The sequence below is a fragment of the Hippocampus bargibanti genome, linkage group LG10 (genome assembly GCF_051943395.1).
Source record: "Hippocampus bargibanti isolate YZ-2025 linkage group LG10, ASM5194339v1, whole genome shotgun sequence".
NCBI lineage: Eukaryota > Metazoa > Chordata > Actinopteri > Syngnathiformes > Syngnathidae > Hippocampus > Hippocampus bargibanti.
Genome location: NC_142743.1, coordinates 16833090 through 16851311, shown reverse-complemented (window position 1 = coordinate 16851311; position 18222 = coordinate 16833090). Strand labels below are relative to the sequence as shown.

The 18222-nt window shown below is 40.1% G+C and overlaps 1 protein-coding gene across 3 annotated transcripts; it reads left to right on the top strand.

Annotated features, from left to right (window-relative positions):
• The first annotated feature begins 31 nt into the window (after positions 1 to 31).
• On the top strand, positions 32 to 11365 carry unc93b1 (unc-93 homolog B1, TLR signaling regulator). 3 transcript variants are annotated; one of them, XM_089006767.1, is made up of 13 exons: positions 32 to 210; positions 1870 to 1993; positions 2146 to 2287; positions 2363 to 2516; positions 2591 to 2752; positions 3156 to 3285; positions 4854 to 4947; positions 6214 to 6338; positions 7851 to 8033; positions 8527 to 8800; positions 8877 to 8998; positions 9253 to 9375; positions 9497 to 11365. In XM_089006767.1, exons 2-13 carry the CDS (start codon positions 1877 to 1879, stop codon positions 9710 to 9712), a joined length of 1842 nt encoding a protein of 613 aa, XP_088862893.1. In that variant the 5' UTR covers positions 32 to 210; positions 1870 to 1876; the 3' UTR covers positions 9713 to 11365. The 3 variants fall into 3 exon arrangements, with proteins under 3 accessions (XP_088862893.1, XP_088862895.1, XP_088862894.1); XM_089006769.1 differs by lacking the exon at positions 32 to 210 and having other exon boundaries at positions 1869 to 1993; positions 2070 to 2287; XM_089006768.1 differs by lacking the exon at positions 32 to 210 and having other exon boundaries at positions 2088 to 2287.
• Positions 11366 to 18222: the final 6857 nt, after the last annotated feature.

The following is an 18222-nucleotide window of genomic DNA, read 5'->3' as shown; positions in this document are numbered from 1 at the left end:
AATAAACACGAACAGATTGGGAGGAAGTGAAGAAAAAGTGGCTTTCGGTTCCTCTCGAAACTCATCAGTATACGTATACCTGTAGCCCACACGTTCGAAAGCGAAAGACGAACCTATTCGCTACGTGAAAGAAGAGGCTCCCTTGCTTGGGTGGACGCAGGACGTCTTTCTCCACGCTCCTCACGACTCGATTCGAGTGTGTCCCACATGGTAAGTGGTTTGCCGTGTATGACCACCGTCAATACGGTCTACTTGAGGTGAGAGTGCACGACCCAACAGGTTGTTTGAATGTTTTAGTTATTAACTACAAAGTTTATTTAGTTTGCATATCTTTCATGATTCTCGCCAACTTTCTAAGTGTGTCATTTGACACCCCAATCATTCTATCGGTTTCACTTTCACGAAACGTATTAAAAACAAAGAAAGCAGCCCATGTCTAACATCGGCATGGTCTGGGAGTCGGGTAGTGAGCATGAAATCACACAGTAAGGTCGGAGCCAGAATCGAACAGGACTTCAGTGATGTCAAGCTGATGCACTAACCAATCGACTAACAGGCAGGACATGTAAGAATGTGGAAATACAAACATTTTTTCGTCATTTTTTAAACATAAATCCCAGGTAGCACTTGTGTCTTCACCATGTTTAATTCAAGTACAATATGTCATACGCTACACTTATAAAGTTGGCAATAATCATTTAAGACAGGGGTGTCAAAGTCATTTTTTTGGAGCGGGCCACATTGTACTTATGGTTTCCTCTTGGGGGCTGTTTTGAATTTGGGGAAGCCATTAGAATGTTTAACACCTTCCACATATTACATATAGAGCGCACAACAAATTAATGAATAATTAGTTTTCGATTCTGAAGTCAAGAATAATGACTGTTATTGTGGTTCACATCCAAAAATGGGAAAATTTGGGTAGGATTTTAGCAAGCGTCATGGAATTTCACCAGTTTGATTTGCTTTCGCGGGCCGAAAACAATGATGTGGCAGGCCGGATTTGGCCCCCGGGCCTTGACTTTGACGCCTGTGATTTAAGAGATGCAAAAAAATTGTAGTTATAAAAGCTGTTGTCAGACTAGTTTAACCCAGCCTAAAAATGGTGTGATTTTAGTTTATTTTAAAACATATATTAATAGTAGTAGCACTTATGCTCTGAAATGTTGGATTTCATCATTTCAACATACAATTAGTAATTTGTTTAGCAGCCAATGGGGGGCTCATTGACAATATTGTTACAACAAAGAAATAATATGTTTTGAGTGAAACAGAAAATAAATTTACAAAGTCATTACAATGGGGAAGTAATAGAGAGAAGTAAAGAATAAAATATTTAAGGCCCGTTAGGTAATAGTTTATGTAATATGCATAAAACCGAGAACCACCATAACCAGTAACCAGACTGAAAGCCCATGGCAGGAATTAATCTCCTCAGAAAGTTTAGACGGCCCAACACTAAATACGGCATTGTGATTCATATTGCATTATTTGTGGAATATGAATAAAGCAGCAAAATCCATCTGTGTTTCTTTCATTTTACAGCCACTTTGCCATTTGCTGACACTTGAAAATGACATGACTGTTGCTCACGACTGACCCATTTTCCAAGTTTTGGATATGTTACAAGAGCACACCACAAACAACCCAAAAAAACAACTGTAATATGGGTATCGAAGTAGACAATGTGCATGTTTTGTTCATCAAATAAATCAGTCAAATTCAAGAAGTAGTTGCCTTAATATTAGCAAACTATTTGAAATCCAACATTTTGTTGGTAAATAAAGATTGAATCGTGTTAGCACACGATTACAGTGCACTCACTGATTGCTGTCAAAGATCCTGAATATGATGTTGAACTCCTCGTAGCCACTAGATGGCGGCCATGGATCTGGAGGAAGTGCTCAAAGACGCGAATCCGATTTTCGCAACTCCCAATGGCGCTGCGAATGACATGCTGGATGCGGGACAAGAAGGCACCATGCAGGGCCAAGTGAGATTTCTACTATACAATGTTATATCAAACCTAACATATCTAGTCCTTGTGATCATCAATCTTTGGGTTGAAGTCTTTTTTTTTCCTGCAGGTGATGCTTCTGTATTGACGATTGTGATCCGTTCTCATTTTACTCCTGTTTTCAAAAGATGGAGGAATTTTTGGGTCCGCAGGCAGAATACAATGAGGAAGAGGAAGAGAGAAAATACTACAGGAGGAAGCGTTTTGGAGTTATTAAGAATGTTCTTGCAGCCAGCTTTGGAGCCATGATTACATACAGTGTGTACATGGGTAAGAAGGCACTGTAATATTTGGGGACACGCAGCCACAAAGTCAATTGTATATCTTGTGATGTGCATTAACCAGGGTTACTGCAAATGCAGCTTATCCTTCATTACGATGTTACTTATCGGGAAGTAAAGTATAGCAACCTCGGCCTCCAAGACATTGATCGGAAGATGCTGAGGGGAATCAACGTCACGCCCATCGCAGGGCTGCTGTACACCCCCATTCTCATCAGGTAGTTGTACAACAGCTCCTCCATCAGACAATGGTCTTCTGATAAACCATATCAACCTAATGTCTTCATTCAAGGTTTCTAGGAACAAAGTGGATGATGTTTCTGGCTTCTGGAATCTATGCCTTTTTTGTCTCAACCAATTATTGGGAGCGTTACTACACTTTGGTTCCGTCTGCTGTTGCCATCGGTGTGGCCATCGTGCCACTATGGGCCTCCCTTGGTAATTATATCACAAGGTGAGAACGTGCAGGGATCATAAGGCACACTTGTTTACCTGTGTTTTTTGAACAAAAGTTGGAAAACCCGCACACCTATTAAGGACAAGCACTTAAAATAAAAAGAAAGGATATTACGCATGTGCATTAACACGAGCCAAATGGGCCAAATCACCGAACTGGATAATTCGGTACTGGCTTCAGCTTCATTGATTTTAGTCATGATAGTACATTTTTTAGTAGTTTGGTTGTATTTCCCTTTTGAGGTCAACATATTTGCATTCATTCTTTCATAACATTGTTTTCAAACATTAATGGAAGTAAAATATGATTTCACTAGTGTGGAATCCATTTTAATATGGTTTGAGAAATATTACCTTTGCATTGAAGACCCCCCAAAAGTTATTTGTCACAACACACACAGGATGGCACAACAGTATTATGAATACGTCAACTATAAGGAAGAGCACGTACAGGAGCAGAAGAAAATTCCAAAGGGAGTGTGCCACAAATACATCATCATCTTCCACTCAATCTTCAATGTCATCTTCCATGTGAGTACCTCAACCACTCGCACAAAAATGTGACAATCAGCGTGGACATGCATAAAACGTGAAAGACATTTCCCATTTTAATCTGCTTCAAAACAGCATGATCATGATGCTCCAAGGCAATCACTAATTAGGACTCTGCAACCACTGGATAGCCAATCTAAATAAATAATTCACCTTTTTTTCGATGAAAAGGTTTCTTCAGCCGTCGTCTGTACTTTGAAGGTGTCGGTCGTTTCGCTTCTCATCCAAAAAGCTTCGTCAGTGGACTAAAATTTGCTGGCAGCTCAGGCTAAGATATTAACCTCACTGTCGTCAATTGAGTTAGCTGAAAAAGCTGAAAAACTACAAAGGGTCCTTTGGCAACACAAAATTCCTACTTATGTCAAACCGAAAAACACTAAGTCAAAAATTAGTGCATCCAAAAGATACATTGTAAAAATGAAGATTGTAAAGAGCAATACATTGGGGAGACTCAACAAATTCTAAAAAAAAAACACTATCAACATCGCGGGAATAATGCTAGTGAGCCTCAATCTGCAGTACATATTCACCTAAAAGCTAGCAACATCTCATTTGACGACAGGTGAGGTTAAAATCTTAACGAAAGAATATAGACGGTTTGAAAAGGGAGTAAAATAATCTATATTTATAAAACAGCAAAACCCTTCACTAAATCGCCGTGGTGGTGTGAGGTTCAATTTGAATCGTGCTTACAACAGAATTCTTAGATTGTTACCACATAGGATTAGTCAGTTACCACATAGGCTTAGTCAGTGATGAAGTGATACCAGGGAGAATGGGACAATCAGGGCCAGTCATAGACCATAATCAGTCAGGACAAAAGAAGTACTTAGTGTATCCTCAGGGAATAGTCCTCTCCTCCCCCAACCTTAGAGCTGGGACTTAACAAAGCAGAGGTCTGGCACCGCCACCTCTGGACAGTAGGGATATAGCTACCAGCAAATTTTTATTGTACAGATGACGGCTGAAGTACAGATGACGGCTGAAGAAACATTTTTATTGAAGGACCACTCCTGTACGACTGAGCTTACACAGACGAATTAAACTTTTTGAACTATTAAAACAGAAGTTTATAACCTAGTAGCCTTTTCCGAGTACAGGAAGCAGAATACCACAATTGTGCTTGACATATAGACGAACACATACCCGCGAGCACGATGAACTGACTAAAACACCATTTGACAATCAAATACAAAGCGATTACCTTACAATTAATCGAAAAGCTACACGAAACATTGAATCCAGTGTAGGCCCATAGTGGGATGATGTATCCATAGGTGGCAAATGAACCAAACAGGAAAAAATGTGGCACCAATTAATATCTGATGAAAAAAAACACATCATTGTTTCCAGAGTAATAAGAAAACATGTGTTGAAACTATTTCACCAAGTTATGATTATACTAATTACTATGTTTTTTAAGTGTTTTTTTTTTTTTTAAAAGATATTTGTCGGCCGATTGCCCGTGTGATGGCCGAAACCAATCATGCAAGTTTGTTATGACTCCATCATCTACAACAGTGTGTCTTCATTGTGTCTTTCACTAGCTGAGCTTCGTCTTCGCCGAGTTCCCCATGAGGCTCATCCTCAATGGCTACATTCTTGATAACAGTCACGTTCTCTTCAACGTCAAAAGCTGTGGTAAGGTTCTCCTGGTACACTGCACCGTCAGAGTAAACTCTTAAAGGACAACCGACACCATTTTTTGTTTCCTACCTGACATCAGAAAAACGTTTTATAGCATCTAAAAATACCAAAAACACACACGCTGATATTTTTAGTCAAATGCAAAACACCAATAAAAATGAATTTAAGTATCCCAAAACTACTTCAAAATGACCTCGGGATGGCGAGTTTCAGAAGGTGCCGCTCCCTTGTTCGTGACGTCACGCCAAGACGTCTTTGCGTTGCTCGAGAATCAAAACAATGGCTTTAGATTCGGAGAAGATGCTTTCTTGTTACTCATCCAGTTATGAATATGATTCAAATAGTTCTGAAGAGGAAAGCATAAATGTTTGCAATCGATTAAAGAAGTCCTTCCGGATCATTTTGAGACGTCTGGACTCCAATATAGCGTCCCAGAAAATGCACAAGATGGTGCCCAAGCTCCGTTGGAAATGTGCTGATTTGTCTGCTGGAAATTTGTGTCTCGTATGAAATAGTAGTCTTGGTGCAACACACAATGATTCACCATCGTGTTATTTGTGTTTTCCTTCTAATTTCACCATCAACATGGATCAACACAAAGTTTTCAGACAAAGTACCCAAAATGCATTGTGTGTCGCTTTCTTGGTCAAGGGCGTTCCTTCCGTGACGTTACGTCAGGCATTGTGTTCAACTCGAAAACAAGACTTCCTGAATATTCAGCGTGAGTCTTAAAACGTAAAACATAGCTATATGGCGTGGAATCTTTGTAAAATATGCTTAGTAGAAGTCATTTGAAGTGATTTGACAAATTATGGACACAACTTATCCGGAGGCGTCGGTTGTCCTTTAACTAAACATTTTGGAGTGCCATCGCAAAAATACGAGTGTGTGTGTGTGTGTGTGTTTGTCTGTGTGTGTTTATTTAATAATTTGCTATTTGTCAGAATTCCTTACACTATTCATTTGCTTGTAAGTGTCAGGCTGTGGCCGACCTGTCTGGCGTTTACATGTTCAGGCCGGGCACATGTGGTTTTCTGTTTTCCTAACACATTACAAAAAACATGCACGGCAGGCTGATTGAGTGTGAGGGCGGGTGGGTGTTTGTTTCGTTTTGCCCTGTGATTGGCTGGCAACTCCGAAAACAGCTTGGATAGACTCCAGACCCCCCATGAATGAATGAATGAATGAATCTCTATGCTTCATCTTGTAGTTGTCATTGACATTTCTAACCAGATAGTGAACTTGTCATCTGTTTCCCAGGGGCCAAAATCAGTGGTGTGATACCAGGATTGAACACTACAGTGCTGGGAAGTCTACCCCAATCCATGAAGTTGATCATCGTGGAAAGCGTGCTCATGGGCTTTGCCTTCCTTTCCATGATCATTGTAAGTGCTCTGACCTCGAACAAAGACCACACAATTAACAGAAGTTGGATGCATTGTTCTTTCTTATGTTTCATTCTTTTAGAACAGACACTCTGTCATAAATATTATTATTGCTATTACTATGACTACAACTACTACTATAATAATAATTGTAATAATCAGGCGGCCCGGTAGTCGAGTGGTGAGCACGCTGATTTCATAGTTGCAGAGGTTGTGAGTTCAAAACCCGGTCCGGCCGCCCTGTGTGGAGTTTGCACGTTCTCCCCGGGCCTGCGTGGGTTTTCTTCGGGCCCTCCAGTTTCCTCTCACATTCCAAAAACATGCACGGCAGGCAGTTTGAACACTCAAAATTGTCCCTAGATGTGAGTGTGAAAGAGAATGGTTGCCTATATCTGCCCTGCGATTGGCTGGCATAATTCAGAGTGTGCCCCGCTTAGTGCTCGAGGAAAGCTGGGATAGACTCCAGCACCCCCTGCAACCATTGTGAGGATAAATCAGTCCGGAAGGAAATAATAATACATTACAATAACCTGTAATAATAATAATCATCGTCATACATTTTATTTATGAGCCCATTTTAAAACACTACAGCAGACTTTACAATAAACTCATACACTGCCAGATAATATGCAAAAATGTGTCCACTGCAGTGTCAAGGTTTCTGTCATTTTCCATCAAATTGCAGGACCCACAGAATATTGGGTTTTAGGACTACATAAACATTCAATGCAGCGTAAGAAACCTTCGACTCTCTACTTTCATCAGGAAAAAAAGTGAATTCCTAAGTTATATGGGTCTGGAGTTATATGAGCTTGAAATGGTGGCCGCTGTACAAAAGGCTAATGCTGCCCCCTGATGGGAGGGAAAACATTGCCAGAGATCTGACCAGCGCTTTATCGGCACTCCTTGCAGGAGAAAAACAAAACCAGAACAAATTCTCAAATGGCGCTCCACGTTATGCTTTTTAATTCACGAATAAAGCCTGTAATGGCAGTGGATAAAACCAAAGAGTAAAAACAATCCAATCTTTCAACCTTTTCATGCACTCTGATAACATGGTAAAATGGAGTAACTGTTTGTCCCCAGAAAGGCTAATGAAAGAATAATAAGCACTTTCCGAGACAGAAATCGAATAAACTAGATCTTTCGATGCATACAATTGAGTTAATCGTCACGCCTTTTAGCATTTGAAAGATGGATTGAATTTGAATTTCTCACTGATAATGCAGCGATATTTATTTCCTGATCTCCAGGTCCAGCAGAAAATATGTAAACTTAAAGATATGTGCCTGCACACTTAACCATGACTACCAGTACACTTTAAACAATAAATCCCATAATTAGTAGAGCTGCGTTTTTCTGCATAAGCACAACATTTATGTGGAAAGTCAAGGGTTCCAATGATGTAGGTAAATATATTTTCATGTATTTTTCTCTGACTTTAAAAATCTCAGTTTTTGTGCCTTTTGTCATTGTTTTAAACATAAAGTACAATTGTTTTACCTCATTCAGTTCCTTTTCCTGTGCGGTGCTGCATACCGCCCAACAGAAGAGATCGATCTGCGCAGTATTGGCTGGGGAAACATCTTCCAACTTCCTTTCAAACATTTGAGGGACTACCGCTTACGGCTTCTTTGCCCTTTCTTTGTCTACAGTGGATTGGAAGTCCTCTTTGCCATCACTGGACTCAGCCTGGTACTTAGCTGTTATCCAAATGTACCTTTAATTCATTGAGATAGTACAGTAATGAATTGACTTTGAAATTAAATGTATTCCATACTTCTACTGTAATTGAAATTGCTTCACGGGTTTGTGATTTTGTTTGTTTTTGCGATGCTTTCCACACATTCAGCAGATTACAAAGGTCCACAGCCCAAAATAAACATTTTAATCGGAAAAATGGAAAATGCAAGCATAAAACTCAACAGATTCAGTGCTTACTCCTGAACCGCTTGTAATTGACTGGACGTTGTGAGGACATATTCCGCCATCTTGTGGCTATCGAGCGGCATAATTTTGGAAGCTCAGTCTCTAGTTATTGTTTTGTTGTAATTAAAGCCCCCTAAAAAGGCAGACATCTGTCATTGTGGCACTCCAAAGTGAAGTTGCCACTGTACTAGATACATCTGATACACATGGAAAAGCAGAAGACTGTACATATCTAAATCAATCATTTCTCTCCATACAGTCCTATGGCGTTTGTACTTTGGGCCTCAAAAAATTGTGGCTCTTGATTGTGGTCTACGGGCTGTCCTGCTCCATCTTCTCCTCCCTGTCCCTTTGCCTCCTACGCCTCCCGCGGTGGGTTTGTCTGGCAGCAGGAGCCACTGTCCATTTGGCGCTGTTGGTGGTACTCATGGTGTTTTCACCAACTCCTCCACACCTTGAGTATGAGGCTCCACTTCTGATCATTTCAATACTATGGGGGCTTGGTACGGCTCTGAATAAGACCGGAGTCAGCAGTGAGTAGCACCTGAGATGTGGTTGTACTTGCATGTGCTATGGATTACCATGAATATTTTCCTGTGTCCGTTTCAGCCTTGCTTGGTATTTTATATGCGGAGGAGAAGGAACGTCTGGACTTTGTCTACGCAATCTATCACTGGATACAAGCCATTGCCATTTTTGTCGTGTACCTCTGGTCAGGATTGCCAATGAGGGTAAGTGACTACATCAATGGTGGAAAGTAACAATAAGTGTCAGGAGTAAAAGTCAAACACAGGACCTTTACATTTTCAAAGATTTGTGTTTTCAACTCAAAAGCCTTCTTGGAATGAATCGAAGGAGAAAAAAAAATAATGGAGGGAACTTTTTTTTACCATCGATGTTCTAGAAAGAGCTGACAAAACAAAAAATACATATTGCCTTCAATGCTGTCCCATTTTAATCCTTTCGGTCTCCCCCCATAATTAAGGCTAAACTTGCCATCCTGCTAGCAACTTTACTGCTAGCTTGCTACTGCTACTGGTTAATGGAGCACCGCATTGCCAACAAAGTGCGCCATAGACTGCCCCGCATCCCTCGACCAAGGCACAAGGTGACCAAAGCAGTCCTGCATGTACAGTGTTTTTTGTTTTTTATTTTGAATCAGGTGAAATTTCTCTCACACTGAGCCGGTCCACAAAGAACCCCGCAGAAATGATGTCTTGTGTACACAGGTCAAAGGTTATCGTTACCTGGAAGATGGCAACTCAGATGAGTCAGACACCGAGAGGAGTGAGGAGGATGACGAAAATGATGAAGAGGACATAGAGCCAGAGGAGCAATTGGCGGATGAGTTTCGAGCAGAGAACATGGAGGCCGAACGCCAGAATTCTGGCGCTCAGGAGGCTGACTCACTTTGCGTCAGAAGGAAGAGGGCAGAGAATCACTAACACTGGGCGGATGACATCCATGTGGTGGATGGCCAGAGGGGGTGAAGAAAACTAAATTGGGAGAAAGGGGTGAGCAAGAAACAGAAGGAAATCATTTGTTTCATGCTCTCCAAAAATGACCAATGAATTTTTTCAAGGTATTATAAGCCTCAGATCAGTGATGAGGTTTAGTTGCAGCCAATCACACTTTCAAGACCAAATATTAACAATATTCTGGTTTAGAAAGTCCTCGTGATGTCCACAAAACGCAGAATTTGTTCATAGCGCTCTTTTTAAAAAACTGAACCAGGCCCCTGGGTTACTCCTTTTCCAAACACAAATGATTCGGTTGCATAAACGCGCCTGAGAAAAAAAACTCCCAGTGAAAGGAATACTGTATTGGTTTATTTTCTTCACCTGCTCCATTGACGGCCATCTTTTGTTGCCACTTGGTAAGCGAACCTACATTGCAAACAGATTTCACTGTGTCATTCCACAGCGTCTCCCTGTATCCAGTAAGACGTGGCAATAACATCTGTCTGTCGTGATTTACAATGAGATATTCTAATTGCCATGTACAGGTAACGTCCAATTTACGACCGGGTTTTGTTCCAACCAACCGGTCATAAGTGAAAATGGTTGGACAGACTTAATCGGTTCCCGGAAAGTCTGTGTAAGGCGAATACTTCATCTGACAAACATTTATTTCCAATAAGAAACAATAAAAATGAGAATAATCCTTTCCAAGGTCCCTATGTAACTTAATTTTCTACTAAATAAGCCTTAAAGGACAGCCGACGTCTCCGGACAAGTTGTGTCCATAATTTGTAAAATGGCTTCAAATGACTTCTACTGAGCGTATTTTAATAAGATTCCACCGCATATAGCTATATTTTACGTTTTAAGACTCGCTCTGAATATTCAGGAAGTCTTGTTTTTGAGTTGGTTGCGAGTCCGTACGTGACGTCACGAAAGGACCGCCCCCTGACCGAAAAAAGACACATTGTAGCAGTCCTTCCATCACGTCAAGGTATTTTGCTGTACATGTTTGGTCTGAGAACCGTGTTGCACAAAAAGCCGCCAGAAGAGGGCATCCAAGCCCCATATAAGGAATTTATCCGCCTGTGGAAGCGGAGGTGGCCACAGGAGGTCGCCATTTTGTGCCTCTTTTTTTGGGTGAGAGATTTTCCCCCAATGTTGCCTCAAAATGGCACATGTAATTCTTTAATCGATTGCAAGCATGTATGCTTTCCTCTTCAGAACTATTTGAATCATATTCATAACTGGATGTGTAACAAGAAAGCATATTCTCCGAATCTGAAGCCATTGTTTTGATTCACAAGCAATGCAAGACGTCTTGGAGTGACATCACGAACTGGGGGTGGGACTTTCTGAAAATGCCCAATTCGCAGCTCAATTTTTTGCAGATTTTGGACACTTTAAGTCATTTTTATTGGTGTTTTGCATTTGACTAAAAATATCATACTGCGTGTTTTGGGTATTTTAGATGCTATAAAACGTTTTTCTGATGTCAGTTAAAAAACAAAAAAGTGACGTCGGTTGTCCTTTAAAACTACACAAAATATACCTATTTTATGTATAATAAATGTGCTATTATATTGTAATTAAAGAAATAAACTGTCCTGTTTAATAAAGTCGTTTTATTTACCTTTGTGATGGTCATTGATGTAGTTGCTTCTTGATGATATCCGAGTGAAGTTGCCGTGCTTCCTCGGCGATAATACCCTCATTCACACGGTCCCCTGCTAGCTGCTTTTCATTAACCCAAATCAACAGAAGTTTTTCAACCTCTTCTATTGCCTGAGACCGTTGCTTAGACAACACAGAAACACCCTCAGCAACACGTAGCAATGGTCGACTTACTTTTAGTAGGACGCTAAGTCACGCAAACGCACACCTCGTTCGTTTTTTTCAATGATCTTCTTCTGCTCGACCGTAATTTTGTTTTGTGTCCTCTTCGGCTTAACACTAGCCTGTGGTGGGGCCTTTTTTGGTCCCATAATTGCAAAAGTACTCCACAGTCACTTTAGATTGCTGAAATTATGAATTTATGCTGAATTTTGTTCACATTTGAGTTTGTTTTAGATTGTCAATTGTAGCTGTGTTTTATTGTATAGTTACAACACTTTTGGACCTTTCCTCTTATCAGAAATTATATCCTGTTGTGTGTCTCTGAGGTGCTGTTCTTCTCAAATGTTCCTTATCCATCCATCAATTTGGATTGACAGCATTTGACCTGCATTTTTGTAATATTATTTGTTCTTGCTGCGGTTGTTCGTGATGTATTTTGCTGAGCAGACAGTTCAGTTTTGGATAACCCACAGAAAAGACGCAAACCTTTGATGTGGGATGCATTGACATCAGCAGTAGCATGCGTTAGTGCTTTTTCACAGGCACGCACAAAAATAAACAGTTTCACTTGAGGCTGTCACACTCAGAATGATTAAGGGTGGTCAAGCTAACACGCGCAGATGCTCCACCACGCTGCTTAAATGTTACTGTACATGACCAAAGTTCTATTACCTTTGTTGCTGAGCAAGTTGACCAATTGAGCCCAAGCTGTATTTGTTATGATATTGGTGTTCTTGATTTTGACTGGATTAAAATTGTGGTTTGCATCACATTCAAACTTAAAAGTGAGTATGAAGTTAAACTATTACGCTATATAAACAAGCATGTATTTGTATTGTGTAATTGACTTGATTTAAAAACTAGTAATCTATTTGCTGTGTACAAGAACAGTAATAATTTAGCAATGTCTAATTGCCTTCCAATTGAAGACACAACGCCCTATTGGCCCACAACCAAAATGAGTTTGACACTCATGCTGTAAAGGACAACCGACACCATTTTTTTGTTTCCTAACTGACATCAGAAAAACGTCATCTAAAATACCCAAAACACGCAGGCTGATATTTTTAGTCAAATGCAAAACACCAATAAAAATGAGTTAAAGTGTCCCAAAACTACTTCATAATGACCTCGAAGATGCTGAGTTTCAGAAGGTCCCGCCCAGTTGTTCGTGGTGTCACGCCAAGACGTCTTGCCTTGCTCGAGAATTAAAACAATGGCTTCAGATTCAGAGAAGATGCTTTCTTGTTACTCATCCAGTTATGAATATGATTCAAATAGTTCTGAAGAGGAAAGCATACATGTTTGCAATCGATTAAAGAAGTCCTTCTGTATCATTTTGAGGCATCTGGACTCCAATGTAGCTCCCAGAAAATGCACAAGATGGCGCCAGAGCTCCGTTGGAAATGGGCTGATTTGTCTGCTGGGAATTTGTGTCAACTGGTATCAAATTTCACCATCGTGTTATTTATGTGTTTTCCTTCTAATTTTGCCATCAACATGTATCAACACAATGTTTTCAAACCAAACAAAGTACCCAAAATGCACGTGACGTCAGGAATCGTCACCAACTCAAAAACAAGACTTGCGCTGAATATTCAGTGCGAGTCTTAGAACGTAAAATATAGCTATATGCTGTGGAATCTTTATAAAATACGCTCAGTAGAAGTCATTTGAAGCGATTTTACAAATTACGGACACAACTTGTCCAGTGGCGTTGGTTGTCCTTTAAGGCTCTCACTGTCTGGACGACAACGCCGCTTACTCTGGGTGGCAAACCGCAGTGAGTACCAAGAATCCTTGGATTTGACAATTGGTCTTTATTCAGGGATTGTTTCCTCCTTATGGTAATATAAAAAATATACAGTAAAGTCTCGTTATATCGATATCGGTTATATCGATAGTACTGCTTATTACGATACTATTTCTATGAACGCAAGGAGAAAATTTACATGCCGCAGGATCGGATATATCGATAGTGCGGTTATATCTATATTTTTTCCGACTCCCGAGTATATTGATATAACGAGACTTTACTGTATTTAAAAAAAGGGGTTCTTCTATTCTATCTCGACTGTCAAGTCATGACCAGCCCCTCCATTATATTTTTAAAACTACTTCTCTTTCACAATTTACATTTTATGTGGGTGGGCATAGTAATGGCATCATTTTGTGCTCAGAGACTTACTTTCATGTCATTTCCCCTCATAATTCCCACCAACATGTATATACTCTCCAATTTTTAGAATGTTTTTCATTGAAATCAATGGGACATTAAGGGACATAAACATGTGACATGCTTGGACACAATACAAGTTCTAATAATTGATTAGGCTTCACGGATGGACAATGAAAAAAAGAGCTGAATGGGGTGATCAGTGGGTGAATTTTTTTCCAGCGATTTGCTTTAAAAGCTTCTGGTTCAACCTCTGACTGCTCTCCAGGAGGCGCCGAGAGGAGATGAAAGCAAATAGTGACGGAGACAAAATATTGCCATATTTGGTGTTTCTGGTCTTACTGCGACCTCCATATCACGGTTGCTGTTTGTTTAACTCAGGGGTGCTCACACTTTTCCAGCATTGGAGCTACTTTTGAAATGGCCAAGTCAAAATGTAGATGTGCGCATTTCACCATGACGTCCCTGGTCCACTGCTGAAAAGGATGCTTTGATCCTCTCCTCTTTCATCTCGAACTGCTTCATGTCACAAAGAGGGTACAGCAAGGGCTGAAGAACGAATGTGATAGAACGTTTTTATACGCATCCGTAAACATCCTATGTTATTTCATGTCTAGTTTAGTCTATATGGATGTACATGTATGTAGTTTATTATATAAATTAGTGTATCTGTAGGGTGTACTGTAACATTTATTTTCAATCTAATACCATGTAACACCATCCTCGTTTCTGATAGGCCCGGTCGAGATGATGTCATCACTGCTCTATGATAAAACCAGGTGAAAGGGGCGGCCCTTTCTCTTTTGGCTTTTCCACCTCGACCAGACATGTCCTTCTGTTGTTTACAAGAATAAAGTAGTCTTTTTTGTTCACCATTTTGGTCCCCGCTGATGTTTCATCATAAAACTCCGTAGAGCCAGAACCAGAAAGAGATATACATCATTTTTTTCCAACAGAATGACCCTCCATGTCTTTGTGTTGTCATATTATTTATTATTTTGGTTTTTTTTTCCCAAGATGGCGGCGCATGAGCACGCAGTGGCTCCTCTCTCCCGGCAAATTGGCGTTTTCGTGTTTATTATGTTTGTCAAAGTCATGTCAAGTTTTTTTTGCACGCTGGGCCGATAGGACAGTAATTTCATCTATGCTGTATGTCATGCATATTAGCATATTTGACAATAAAGCTGACTTTGACATATATTGCCATTTTTTGAGTTCACTCCGATAACTGGCCGACACTTTGAAATTGCCATCTTAAAAAAAAAAATCTTACTGCCATTCCGTACACTCACTCATTTTTATACCCTAGCTTACTTTTAAGAGGACAAAAACGAGGCTTGTTAACCTTGTACCTCTGAGGGGCGTTGTTCGAGCATGCACAGTGTATCTAATAATGAGATGTCATCTGATTGGTTGTCTGATGTATCAATCAAGTGAAGGGATGGCTTATAGGCTGACGTCATCGTAGATGTTTCTTGCTGGCAACCAAGTTAGGATGTTCCCTTCCTGCTGACTGAAGACAACCGGGATAGCAACCGGCACGTCCCATGACCCTTGTGAGGATGTAGCGGATGAAATTAATGAAAAAAAGCCCATTACCAGGATATCTACTATTTTTGGTGTAGTCATTCATTTCTGGGCATAACCATCGGTGTATTAAGGTACTTTGATTATTGCAAAAAAGTTGTTTAATCGTAGATCAGTGACAAGAGATGCATCCAATATGCTCATATTGCATCCAATATGAAATGTTTTAGACAGGTGCATCTAGAATCAAAAATAATTAGATTTTGTCTGTTATTTTCATCCTCCAATTATTCCGACAAGCATTTTGAGTTGTTCTTTTAATCATGTTTTTCTTAGATTATTTGTCAGTGAAAGTCCAGAGAATAATAATAATAATAATAATAATAATAATAATATTACATTTCATTTATATGCGTCTTTCAAAACTCTCAAGGTCACTTTACAGTCACATGATAAGTTTTGCAGTGGGTGAGCAGCGGCAGCCACACACGCCAGCGTTCGCTCAACCCAGAAGTAACTCAGATAGAAAGCTAGCTAGCTAGCTAGCTAATAGATACGTAATAATAATACATTTAATCTATAAGTCCCTTTCAAAACTCTCAAGGTCACTTTACAGTCACAGGATAAGTTTTGCAGTGGGTAAGCAGCGGCAGCCACACACGCCAGCGTTCACTCAACCAAGAAGTAACTCAGATAGAAAGCTAGCTAGCTAGTAATAGATATGTAATAATAATAATAATACATTTAATTTATCAGCGCCTTTCAAGACTCTCAAAGTCACTTTACAGTCACAGAGACAAGAACAAGAAAAAAAAACGTGACAAGATTTATTTTCTCACACTTCCCCTTGTTCTTTTCCTCTTCCCCATTTTGGGTTCATTCATGTGACTGCCTGATCAGGAAGTTTAGTAAACACTTAGCGTGGGGTAGGAGGGGTGGTGGGGTGGGTGGTGTAAGCAGAGAAGAGATCCTGTCACACGTGTGCATGTCTCAAGTGAGTCTCATCACCCACAATTCCCAAATCAGTTTGCCTTCGGTTAATTGTATCCTATTGTGAATTTCTTCCATTCTAAGCCTTGGGGGCCTGAAGCTGAAGCAGAGAGATGCTGATTGTATCCACGCTGGGAATCATGGAGCAACAAACCGAAGAATGACGACTTCTTGTCCATGTTCAACTGGACAGTAGTCGGCACTCTTTCACAGTGCAATCGATATGAGGACAGTATAAAGTGTTTTGTAACCAACCCCTGTTCAATCAAGAGACCGAAAACTGAAATGACAACAATTGCAACATTCACGGTGGGAAACAGGAAAAATTGTTTCAGCAGGGTATTTAGTCGTCATTTTAAGCACGATGAAAGATTCATAGTAACGAACACTGACCGTCAAAATATTTTTTTTCACCCTTTCATTGACAGTGGTTACAGCAGTGGACATTTAACCATGTTATCGTGTTACATGGTGCATGAAAATGTTAAATTGTTGAGGATAACGTCTGTTTTATTACACACTATCTTGACTCACACGATCTGACCTTTGCAAATGATGCAAAATAGATTTTTAGCCCCCCATGTGTGCTTTTGAATTAGTGCCTCCTGGCCTCTCTCCGACATGTAATGCCCTCCCAGACAAACATTACCCATAGCAGAACGAGACCAACGGACATCATTAACCACCGCTGCCTTTCACCGTGATAATGAGAAGATGGTTACCGCAAACAATGAGAACCTCCAGAGGTTCAGGAACCCACATTATTGCTTCTCAGCTCTTATTGCTTTCCCCATTAATGTTTGTCTTGGCGCCTGAGAAACGACATTGCTGAAACAATTACATGAGAAGCTTTTTCAATGTGAGGCTGAGAGTAATTATTTTAAATTGCAACGGCGGGAGGAGCTTTAGAAAATAATTTGCACTGTATATACTCACAGCACACGTTATGTCATTTGATGCAATGACTGATCACAATTTAATGACCACTTAACAAACTAGCAGAAGCACATTGTCGATCTGAGGTGAACAGACACAGCCTGTTAATCTGTCATCTTCATGTAGGAGATCTGGCCTTGAACAGAATTTAGGACTTGGGAAACTCCTTCACATCAAGAGGTCATTAGCCAGGTTACAAATCTTTCGGTCCTGGGAAAGACAACTAATTAAAATGTCTATGTTCTGTTGTTTATAGTTGTCTGCTTGGGACGTCCAGGGGCAGGCGTGGTATTCAAATAGAGAAAACTATGTTTTACTAATGTACAGTGAGACCTCAACTTACGAACTTAATTGGTTCCCAGACAGAGTGTGTAAGGCGAAAAGTGTGTATCTCAAAAAAAAAATTCCCATAGGAAACCATTAAAATGGAAATAATCCGTTCCCAGGTTTCCATAAAATATACTTTTCAACTAAATAAGCCTTAAAACTACACACAACATACCTTATTCTATGTATAATAAATGAGCTAATGTATTGCAATGAAAGAAATCCACTGCATTGTATCATAAAGTCACTTTATTTACATTTGTGATGGGCATTTATGGCTTGATGGAATGGCGTTGGAGGTCGAAGGTCAAAGGGAATTGCATCAGGACTGTAATTAAAGAAATAAACTGCTGTAAAATAAAGTTTTATTTACCTTTTTGATGGTCGTTGATGGCTTATGGAAGGAGAGTCACCTTCCATAAGGACTGTTGGTAACTTAACCTCTGGTGCTGTTCGGTCGTGTGCTTCCGCCGAAGATCACTCCGCCAGCCGTGGTGGGTGTGTATTATGAAAATAGTGCTTATTATAAGGTTTAATTTTCATAAATTTGACGTTTGTAAGACGAAAAGTTTGTAAGTTAAGGTGTTTGTAAGTTGAGGTCTCACTGTATCACTTAATTTTGCATCCACTCTCAATAAATAGCTTGGCAGAGGGCTGCTGAATTTGGGTGTTGGTCATGAATGGTTGCGTCCCCTGCCGGCAG